Raw genomic sequence first — 12,249 nt, forward strand, 5'->3', positions numbered from 1 at the left:
TGAGGAGAATGAGAAGTGGCAGAGTACACTTATTCTTTACGGTTATGTCGTTAAGACCATGATAACCTGGGTGTTAGGTGCGTGTGCTCTGTGAACCAGTACCCTCTTAACATACTCAGAAGGAGGTGAAACACATAGATCCCCTTTGGTGGGTCGATCCCGAAACGCAAATGGAAAAGACAAAGACAAAAGAGGAAAAGCGACGCCAAAATGGAAAAAACAAAGACAATACAGAAATCATTCTTTCGTCTTTGTCATTACTAAATGCAATGACAAAAAGCAAATGGAAAAGACAAATACAAAACAGGAAAAACAACGGCAAATTGGAAAAAACAAAGACAATACAGAAAAATAATGACAAAATGGAAAATAATATATAATATATAATATTTATTATTGACTCTCTTTGTATTTCCACACGTATTTCCTTTTAATTTTGGCACTCCTGTGATTCCATATGGTGATTTGGTGCAGTAAATAATAAAAAAGTTCATGGAGCGAAAGGGAACAGCACATAGAAATAATCATTTTTAAATACTTACTAAACTTATACTATTACAACTATGACACTTTTTTCTTGAAATTATTTTTTTAAATTAACACTATCTGATTTAATTACATCCTGTGTTTTATTTTGAAACGCGTTTATGCAACTGTGTCGCCACCATGACGTCACATTTCCAACGCCAGCTCATCAGAGCAATGTGGTATCTGTAATCGTACTGAGTTTATCGAACAGCTTTGGACCTTCTGTGTCGATCCCACTGCTGCATCTGTCACGTGACACTGCCGATTTGTTTTGGTTGTTACATCAGCTGGGCCTGAAATGATCTGGCGTGCTAAACTAATTGGCTAGCTGTTGACAGCGAACAGGCTTCGTGCTGCAGTGACTGCTGGCCAGGGAATATCGAGGCATAGTTGTCTTGAAGCTAATATTCCACTGCTCAAAGGAGGAATTGTAGCTCATGTCTGGAAGTCTACGCGATTTGACAGCGGAATTGTCTAGCTTTCAGCGCCATCGTCGTCCATCTGTGCGATGTGGCTCAAGTTGTTTTTTTTGCTCCTGTATTTCATCGTGTTGTTTATGCTAGCGAGGATATTTGAAGCGGTAGTTTGGTATGAGACTGGCGTGTTCGCAACACAGCTAGTCGACCCTGTGTCTCTCAGCTACAAGAAACTCAAGACCATCCTGGAGTGTCGAGGGCTGGCATACACTGGGCTGGCTGAGAAGAAGGATGTCAGCCAGCTGGTGGAGAAATCAGGTAACCATTCTTATGAGCTACTTCATGCATGAGTTGTGTACTCTCCCAACCACACATTTGACCAATCCTCCTCACCCCTTCAGGAGGAATTGTTTTTGGTCAGAAAATTATTATTTTTCATTAGCTTACTGATGAGTCAATATTGGAGGTTAGAGGCCGTTTTATTGTCTATGTTGCTGTCAGCTCACCACTTATTCAACTTTAACCTGATTATGCTGTGGAATTTCAGCAGCGACACAATGTCTATGCCGTGCTATTCTGACTTTAGCAAGCATTGTGTCCATGGAAATGATGTGTTATGAAGATTTGTATCAAAAATGCTGTATAGCAGAGATAGTGAGTGATGTTCATAAACCTGGCCAAAATGTAACATGAAGCACTCAATGTAAACTGTATGCAGGTTCGAAATAAATTAAACCATAACCATAAATAGGGAAATGCACCTTTTTATATTGTAATTAACACTGTGTTCTCGAGGTGTCACGAGATTAAAACGTGATGATATTTCTCATTGAAGAGAAAACCTGTACTGAGGGAACAGGGCAGGCACGTAATATGGAAGTGGCAGTGCGCAAATCAGGATTGGAATCGCAGATTAAGCGCTTTACGCACGCTATAAACCTTGCAACCCAACCTCCTCGGAATGCCTGTCACAATAACAAGTTATGTTGGACGACAATTGTCCTACTAATTATTGCTGCTAAATGATATTCTTAACATTATTTTTAGACCATTTTTTTTCATTAATGTAATGATAACATATGGCATAATAATGCGAGTGCACCATGTCAAAAGCAATAAACGTTAATTTCTCAAGAGTATTGAACATTGTCATTGGAATGTTCATGTTCACCAAACCCCCCCCCCCCCCCCCAAAAAAAAATGTGAAGAGCTTTTGAATAAAATAAATTAAAAACAAACATAATAACATAAAAAAAACAAAGAAAATAAAATGGACTGTCTCTTTTAGCAAAAAATGCGCTTAAAGAAAAATCAATCATAACCAAAAACAATAAAAAATAGACCTTGGGGGTATTCTGCAAAGTTAGTTTAGTGGGTTAGCAAGCTGTGTTGAGTGGAAAGCCGGACTTGCCTGCTGAGCGAAGGTAGCTCTCTTTTCAAGCAGCTGGATCACCATGGTAACGTAGGCTAAACTCATGACCTGGTCCTGACCAGGTTATGTCCAGGCTTTCATCTTAAAATCGGCTAAGTGCCACTGTTTCATTGTTTAACGAATTCGGAGATGGGGTCACCATTTATTTAGACCCTACGAGGTTGTAAATAAATACAAGGAGGAAAAAAAACAACATTCGCTGATGATATTGTCCATCTTGATGCGAGACAGATATGCTCACACAAGCACCAGGAATAAAATGCAATATGAAATATAAATAATAATAATGATAATTATTATTATAACAAATATGCCAATTTTAACAGATGTAAATGTCACAGCAGTCCTTGCGTGAGTACTCACGTCAACACTGCCATTGATTGGTCACATTGAGATACAATAAGAAGACATATTTCAAACATTACAAAAATAAGTTGTTGCTCCAATTTTTTATTTTGGAAATGGATAAGTGTTAAAATGTCAAAGTTGTGCAATGTTGAGCGTTGGTAAATGAAAAGACTAGTAGGGTATAGTTAGTATAATAAATCAGTGTTAACTTGCGCATTACATGCTCAGCATTAATCTGTCAGTGGTCGTCCCTTGCTCTATTGGCGGCAACAGTGTTGCTTTTAGCAGTCATAATCTTTTGGGAACTCCTCATCACGCTCCAGGATAATTACATTACATTACATTTTTCGTCAAATACACCAGCTGGGATGGCTACATGTTTGAGCGTAAGTCGAATAGTATGACATCATACACCCCCATTATTATTGAACACGCACATAGCACAAAGCCGAAAACCGGACTTGACAAAGTTAGTTGTGAACCACTGTTGCAGTACCATTTCATTCTGTTTGGGGAATTTGTTTTGTTGAGCTGCATCTTGAGCACAAAAGCTGGGTTGGTTGGGCAACTGTCGCAGAATACCACCCTTGTCTCTGTTAGGAAAAAAACACCTCAATAAAAACCACACACAACCATAAAAACAATAAATAAAAAGGGATATCAAGTGTGTGTAAACAAAATTGCACTTCAATGTAGTTGAAGTGTTGTTCAATGCATTGTTAGTTAGCACAAGAGTAACACTTCACCTTCAGTGGAAACATGATCTAAAACAATAGTTCCCCAAAGTATATTGATTGGAAAAAATTGATCAGGAAAAAATAGAAACATAGCGCATATCATGGACACTAGACCATTTTACTGATTTTTTAATTCGTGTCACTTTTGTTATTGTCTGAATATGGACAAAAAAACTGAGAAATAACTTGTCAGCTCATTTGCATATACACTTCCTTGATTTGCATGCAGCATTTGTGTGTGGAATACCCTGTTTAGATTTAATGAGATGTAACGTTTTGGTCAAACTACATGTTTTGGATGTAGCAAAATGCGTTTGGTGCACATTGAGGTGTTATACTTACATGAATCACGCAACTGAAACGTAAGTTCCACCGTTTTGTATTACTTATTTAATTGTCTATGTCACAAACATTATCATGTCACAAAATGACAATGGCTGAAATTGACATCAGATTGTGTTTATAACAGGCCTACGACACACACTCATTAGCGCCCCACCTCTCCCCACTGGGACAAAGAGACTGAATGACTGACAGGAGGGTCACTCACTCGTGTGGCTGCTTTTTTTTTTAACAGCTGCAGTGGTGTTAATATCCAAGCAAAATCTGTAGTAAGTTTACATTTGATCAGAATTACTTAACATTTGTCACATCAAAACACGATCACTGCATGTGACTCCTATCAAAACTTGATTAGTACCGTCTATTTTGGAAATTCACGGCTTCCTTTTAGGAACTGGAGTTCTTTTAGCATAAACAAAAACTCATCTACTGCAATCAGTTTTACATGTGTCTTTACTAGGGCTGTCTTTGACTAAGGATTTTCATAGTCAAATCTGATTCGTTAGATTTTGTTCATAGTCGGCTAAAATACGAATGGTCTTTTTCTTCTTTTTTTTTTAACAGCTAATGGAGATCCTTTTTCCACCTCAGAGAAACAGGCTAAAACATTCACATGAACAAATAAACATGGTAGGTGAGCAACAACAGTACCCTTATTTATGTAGTGATGCTGAAAGCAAGACAAACAAAACAGGAACATGGTCATTGCTGGCACACATCAGAAAAGTGCACAGAGAATAAGACAACATCGCTTGAAAAACAACAGCTTGCCAAAAACTCTGCCAGCAACTAGCAGCCTAGTTTCTTGCATTACAATTCACTGTCGGGATATAAAATTAAGTTTTTGAGGATGTTTTAAATGATATTCAATGATGTTCAATGTAGAGCTGCAACGATTAATCGATGATTCATCGATTATCCAATTAATCAACTATTTTGGTAATTGATTAATCATTTAATTAAAAAATGTACTGTAAATATCCTGAGTTCAGCCTCTCATATGTGACTATTTTTTAATTTCCTTAGTCATCCATGAAAGCAGACCTATTATCTTTGTGTTTCAGGTAAAAGTCACACACATCAGCTTTGACTTTGGAAAAGAGCAATCAACATTTTTGCCTCTTTCTGATATCTTGCAAAGCAAACCACTGCAGAGATGTACATAGAGCATGCATTAGCATGTGTAAGGATATTCCCACGCATTTATCCACTTGTACTTGTGCGTAGGAAAATGCATGCATTCATGCACAACTTTTACCATACGAAGATACAAAACTAGTAAAACTAGTAGTAAAACTATAAATAGCTATGGTTGTGCCTGTCCAGCGCAGGCCATATCATCTTCATCTACATCAGCTACGTGCTTCACAACTTGCACGTCAAACAAGGCACCACACTTCCCCCCAGAGCAGACGAGCAGATGCCAAACGCAAAGCCCGCTCCTAAAGTGTATTTATTTGTTATTTCTTATTTATTAATTGGTGATGCACATGTAGCAGTCTGTGCTGTGAGTGTTTGTGGTGTTTGTCAGTTGATTGTTTATACTTCTGTACTTAATTTTGGTGTCGGAGAAATTCCCCTTCCTCGCCCTTTTTGCAATGATTTTGGGGAGGGGAAAAAGTCCATTCATGCATTCAGGCGGAAATAAAAAATGTGGTGTTTTTTTACAAAATTTGATTCATTGATTAATCAAAACAATAATCTACCTATTAATCGGTTATTAAAATCATCGTTAGTTGCAGCCCTAGTTCAATGATGGTGATTGTTGTGTGACATGTAATAAGCTGCTGACACAAGTTACACTTCACTTTCTGAAATCATCTCTAACCTTTTCTTCCACACTTTGGATGTTTTTTTTAGTAGACATTATGAGCCAGTAAGTCAGTTGATGTCTTCCTAACATTCAAAGCTAGTGCTTGCATTGTGCCACTGAGCCACACAAGCGGGTGATTTTATGTAAGCGTGGTATGAATAAGTCTTCTGTTAAACACACACGTCACTTTCAATTGTTTATTAGCACAAATTCTGTTGTTTTTGTATCAAAATAGGCTGTAACAAAAACATTTTTTGTAAAAATGTATGCTCAGCAGCAGCCGTTGCACCCCCCCCCCCATGTAGTCAGTATGGGCTTGATCACATGACAATTTTATATGATTCGATTGCGAGAGTGATAGTCCACATAGTTAGTTGACTATTCTAAGACACCCCGAGTCTTTTTTTGTCACTTCAATTTCCACTGACATCTTTCCATCCATCCATCCATTTTCCATCCAGCCCATCCATCACGCAAACCTCCTCCACCATCGCAGTCCACCGCTCCTGTGGAGGGGCATCCCCACCCCCTCCCGACCCCCCTGCAATAGCCCCTTTGCCTGCCACCAACAGAATCCCCACCAGACATCCGTCCTTCTCCTGTACGTTCTCTGCATTTAGATTTCCCAAATATATAGTCGTGCAAGACAAAGGTATCGGATATCCAAGTACTTCCTTTGTATACCTGCCAACATTTTCCAAAATTGCAATATCTTATCACATTTCCAAAACATCTGTGAATGTTCTGCATCCATAGATCCACATCCCCTCCAACAAGGCACTGATATATGTTACTGCTTGCCCTTAACCATTGGTGTAACGAAAAAACGTATGATATTCTTCCAGGAGAACTCCCTGTAGGTCTGCGAACTGGTGGATGTACAGTATAGTGCGTTGTCAACATGCTTAACCACTCTTACTTTGCAGTTTTGATTTTAAATTCTTTTTCCCATTTCTCTTTTATATACTCAGCAGAGTGCCCATTGGCTGCTAATGCTCTGTATAGTTCAGAAATAATTCTAGTTCCGGCCTCTTTGTAGGATTTCGATATGATTCGTATCACACCAGTTGCTTCCCAGGAGGGGCCTACCTTCATCTCCTTTAAATATAGCCCCTGAGTTGCAGGTATCGCTGCCCCCCCTTCAACAGTAAACAGCACACTGTGATTCCATTAGTTACCCACCTTTTGAATCCTTCCTTTATCATATTTAATTGGTTTGAAACTACGATTGTATGCTATCCATCGTACCACTTTAATCCTTTCCTGTCCATACCCCTGCGGGTTCGGGGTGTAGAATAGGCCCGCTGTACTCCCAGCAGGTCGTAAGAGGCGACTAAGTGGGACGGTCTGTTTGCCGTGGACTGCGACTCGTGTCGGTGGAGAAAGGGATCCTGGTGATTGAGTGGATGGTGAGACTGCGGCCCTCCTGAAGCAACACATCACTTTGGCCCTGGATTCATCTAGTCGGGTGGTTATATAGGCCTGGATATAACCAACTGGCTGGTGGTGTTTAGCCCTAAAATACAACTAAAGTAACATAATTAATATTAATTAATATTTACATTACTTCGTAATCTACATAACTGTGAATTAACCATCTTTATCTAGATTTGTATTTTAGAAGGCAGCTGCTCAATCAGGTCAATCTGGGTGTAACTTATTACGTTCAGAGTATAGTACTGTTGTATCCCTGTCGTCAGTATAAGATGTTTTTCCTTATATATATGGCGTCCCCTTGTTGGGCTCGGTGGTGGGTGGGGAGCAATGGTACTGAATCCTAAATCATTCAATATGGCATCTAAAACAAAACAAATGAAGAGAAGTAGATCAAGTGACTCTAACGAGGACCAGAAATCTTTCCCAAGATTCCTGGTCATTCAGGGTAGCGATCCGAACCAGCCACTCTAATTGTCGCCTTTTGCGATTAACAAAGGCATTGAGGGGCTGGCCGGATCTGTTAGGACAATATCCTGCCTAAGATCTGGGGATATACTGGTGGAAGTGGACAGGATGGCACAAGCACATAATTTATCGAAGGTAGAGACATTTGTAAATATACCGGTAAAGGTGTCTACACACAAAACTCTGAACTCCTGTAAGGGAGTTATCCGTTGCCCTGAACTCGTAGACTGTGATAACGACGAAATTTTAGATGAGCTTTCAGACCAAGATGTTGCCGACGTTTTTAGAGTAACTACTAATCAGAGCGGCGTGAGGAAACCAACGAACACGCTGTGCTTGACATTTGGAAAACCAGATCTCCCAGCATTTATCAAAGTTGGGTATCTGAGAGTGAAAGTAGACCCATACATTCCAAATCCGATCCGGTGCTTCAAATGTCAAAGGTTTGGACATTTCAAAACATATTGTAAAAGTCCGGAGTGCTGTGTGAAATGTGGCGAAGAAGGACATGTGGCTTCCGACTGTAGAGGCCAACCTAAATGCGTAAACTGCGGTGAATCTCATTCGGCTGACACGAGAAATTGTGCAAAGTGGGTAGAGGAAAGAAAAATTCAAGAAATAAAGACCTTAAACCATCTTTCTTACCCCGAAGCTCGCAAGTGCCTTCAGACACAACACAATTGCGGCACCACCTATGCAGATAGGGCAGGGTTGGCCCCTCCAGTGGGACCCCAGAAAGTGACAGGTGGACCCCGTTCTGATACAGTTGCACAGACGGAGCTTACCTGGGTAACGGGTAGTACTCCGGTCCCGATCAAGAAAAACTCTTCTACAATTACTACAAAGGCCATTCCCCAAATTACAAACAGGGATCACCAAAAAAAAGGGACAGACGAAAACAAATGAAAATCGTAGAAGTTGAAGCCTGTCACGAGATCCTCCTGCCAGAAGTGCTTCTGGTAGTCGTGCAGCTCGCAATGGCCAACAAACGAAAAAGCAAACAGATAAAGTAAAAAGTGTTAAGCCAAAGCTTAATGTGCCACAAAGTTTAACGACTAAAAATAAATATGAAGTTCTATCAATTGAGGGGGAAGATGATATGGATGTGAATACCCCCACCACGCAGACGTCCAAAATACAAGTTGTCAAAAAGAAAGACAATACTTAAATGGGTAATGATAAAGAAATACCCGTCATTCAATGGAATTGCCATGGTCTGAAACCAAATTATGAGGAAATAGAGCGTCTTTTGTATGATCACAACCCTTCTGTTATTTGTTTACAGGAAACATTCCTGAGGTTATCTGACAATATATCATTTCAGAATTATAACATTTTTAACACCTTCAGTAATTCTGTGGTAGATGGTAGACCTATCGGAGGCTCATCTCTTTTAATAAAAAAGGGAATTCCACAAAGCAAAGCTGCGGGGGTGGACGAGTTTCGCCCTGAATTCCTCAAGGCTCTGGATGTTGCGGGACTGTCTTGACTGACACGTCTCTTCAACATTGCGTGGAAGTCTGGAACAGTACCTCTGGATTGACAGACTGGGGTGGTGCTCCCCCTTTTCAAGAAGGGTGACCGGAGGGTGTGTTCCAACTATAGGGGGATCACACTCCTCAGCCTCTCCGGGAAAGTCTATTCCAGGGTGCTGGAGAGAAGGGTACGACCGTTAATCGAACCTCGGCTACAGGAGGTGCAATGTGGTTTTCGTCCTGGTCGCGGAACACTGGACCAGCTCTACACCCTTGCAAGGGTCCTGGACGGTACTTGGGAGTTTGCCCAACCAGTCTACATGTGCTTTGTGGACCTGGAAAAGGCATTCGACCGTGTCCCTCGTGGTGTCCTGTGGGGGGTGCTCCGGGAGTATGGGATTGGTGGCGCGCTACTACGTGCCATTCAGTCCTTGTACAACCGGAGCAGGACCCTGGTTCGCATTGCCAGTAGTAAGTCAAGCCTGTTTCCGGTGAACGTTGGCCTCCGCCAAGGCTGCCCTTTGTCACCGATTCTGTTTATAATTTTCATGGACAGAATTTCTAGGCGCAGCCAAGGTGTCGAGGGAGTCCAGTTCGGGGGCACTAGGATCTCATCTCTGCTATTTGCAGACGATGTGGTCCTGATGGCCTCATTGGGCTGTGACCTGCAGCGTTTACTGGGACGGTTTGCATCTGAGTGTGAAGCTTCTGGGATGAGACTCAGCACCTCCAAATCGGAGGCCTTGGTTCTCAGTCGGAAAAGGGTGGATTGCTCCATCCGGGTTGGCAATGAGGTCCTGCCCCAGGTGGAGGAGTTCAAGTATCTCGGGGTCTTGTTCACGAGTGAGGGAAGGTTGAAGCGTGAGGTCGATAGGCGGATCGGCGCAGCGTCTGCAGTAATGCGGTTGCTGTACCGGACCGTCGTGGTGAAGAGAGAGCTGAGCCGGAAGGCAAAGCTCTCAATTTACCGTTCGATCTATGTTCCCACCCTCACCTATGGTCATGAGCTTTGGGTCATGACCGAAAGAACGAGATCGCGGATACAAGCGGCTGAAATGAGTTTTCTTCATAGGGTAGTGGGACTCACCCTAAGAAACAGGGTGAGGAGCTTGGTTATCTGGGAGGAGCTCAGAGTAGAGCCGCTGCTCCTTCACATTGAGAGGAGCCAGTTGAGGTGGCTCGGGCATCTAGTCCGGATGCCTCCCGGACGCCTCCCTGGTGAGGTGTTTCGGGCATGCCCAGCCGGGAGAAGGCCCCGGGGAAGACCTAGGACACGCTGGAGGGATTATGTCTCACAGCTGGCCTGGGAACGCCTTGGTGTCCTCCCGGTGGAGCTGGAGGAGGTGGTCGGGGACCGGGAAGTCTGGGCTTCCCTACTGAGACTGCTGCCCCCGTTACCCGGACCCGGATAAGCGGAGGAAAATGGAATGGAATTCCACATGAAATTGTGGATATTCAAAGCAATCTCCAAGCTATCACAGCTCAGGTAACACTGCATTGCACCTGTACTATATGTTCAGTGTATATTCCACCCAGATTTCAACTTTCTCAAACAGAAATGGATAGTCTGGTTGACCAGCTTTCAGAACCCTTTTTATTAGTTGGTGATTTTAATGCCCACAATCCCCTCTGGGGTAGTCAAAATGTAAACAGATTTGGTAATATTGTTGAACGGACGATTGAACATTTTGATTTATGCCTTTTGAACGATAAGTCTGCTACTTACTTCCACCCGGCCTCTGGCTCAATGACGGCTATTGATTTGTCTATTTGCTCTCCAACAATTTTTATGGATTTTCAGTGGAGTGTACATAGTGATCAATGTGGCAGTGATCACGTTCCTATTTTTATGAAACTAGTAAAGTGTTTACCAGGAGAAAGATTTCCAAATTGGCAACTCCACAGAGCCAACTGGAATGCTTTTTCAGAACAATGTTTACTAAATATAAATCATGACAAACTCAGAGATATAGAAGATCCACTTAACTTTCTTTCTCATTCATTACTTAACATAGCTACTAGCACAATACCAAAATCAAGTTGTTCCCCTCGTAGACACAATCCTTGGTTTAATACTGAATGCAAGGAAGCTGTAAAAAAACGTAAAAAAGCACTGAGGACATTTTAAAAAACACCCGAATAATGATAATTTACAAAAGTATAAGCGGATACGCGCTAAAGCTCGCAACATCATTAAAAAAGCAAAAAGACAGTCTTGGCAGAATTATATTTCTAAATTGAATATTCATACATCTATTCACAAAGTATGGGAAATGATTAGAAAAATAAGTGGAAAGTACATAAGTCATTCTGTTTCCTATTTAACAAAAGCAGATGGAAATAAATGTACAGAAAGGCCCGACATTGTGAATTTGCTAGCACAGGAATTTGAAAATAACTCATCAACTGACCACTATTCCCCAACATTTAGAATTTATAAGGATGAAGCTGAAAGTCAGGATCTTAATTTTCTATCAAACAATGAGGAAGATTACAACATCCCATTTAGCATTGCCGAATTGAGAGATTCAATCAAGAAATCTCACGATACGGCAACTGGTCCATATGATATTCATTATCAGTTTTTAAAGCATTTACCTGATGTGTCTCTTTCAGTTGTATTGGATATTTTTAATAGAATTTGGAGAACGGGTGTTTTTCCCGTTTCTTGGCGGGAGGCTATCATTATTCCAATCCCAAAGCCTGGAAAAGATGCATCAAAACCAACAAATTATCGGCCTATCTCTTTGACCAGCTGCCTCTGCAAGACAATGGAGAGAATGATCAATACTCGGTTGGTTTGGTTTTTAGAAAGGAAAAGATTACTAACCAAATTTCAGAGTGGCTTTTGACAAAATCGAAGTACTGTTGATCAGCTTATTCGACTAGAGACTTTTATTCGTAATGGCACTATTTGAGGTCATCATTTGGTGTCTGTCTTCTTTGATCTTGAGAAGGCATATGACACCACCTGGAAGTATGGTATTCTGAGAGATCTTCATAATGTTGGGTTAAGAGGCAGACTGTCGATTTTCATTAAAAACTTCCTCAGTAATAGAGTGTTCCGAGTTCGCCTTGGATCGAGCCTCTCAAAATTATACAATCAAGAAATGGGAGTTCCTCAGGGTAGCATACTTTCTGTTACTTTGTTTTTGTTAAAGATCAACAACATTGTGGATGTTGTCACTCCTCGGTTGGACAGATCATTGTTTGTGGACGACTTTTGTATTTCTTGCTCTTTGGAGAATATGCTGAC

At 41.2% G+C, this 12,249-nt stretch overlaps 1 protein-coding gene across 4 annotated transcripts in view; it reads left to right on the forward strand.

Annotated features, from left to right (window-relative positions):
* The first annotated feature begins 667 nt into the window (after window positions 1-667).
* The window catches only part of rnf103 (ring finger protein 103), a 57,303-nt gene continuing 45,721 nt past the window's right edge, over window positions 668-12,249 (forward strand). For all 4 annotated transcript variants that reach the window (XR_008572815.1, XM_054791287.1, XM_054791288.1 and 1 more), the window contains exon 1: window positions 668-1,262. Coding sequence is in view for 3 of the 4 variants with exons in the window: in XM_054791287.1 (XP_054647262.1) it covers window positions 1,037-1,262 (226 nt within the window). In the remaining variant the exon portion in view is untranslated. The remainder of the gene's footprint in view (window positions 1,263-12,249) is intronic.

Source organism: Dunckerocampus dactyliophorus, chromosome 11 (genome assembly GCF_027744805.1).
Source record: "Dunckerocampus dactyliophorus isolate RoL2022-P2 chromosome 11, RoL_Ddac_1.1, whole genome shotgun sequence".
Taxonomy (NCBI): domain Eukaryota; kingdom Metazoa; phylum Chordata; class Actinopteri; order Syngnathiformes; family Syngnathidae; genus Dunckerocampus; species Dunckerocampus dactyliophorus.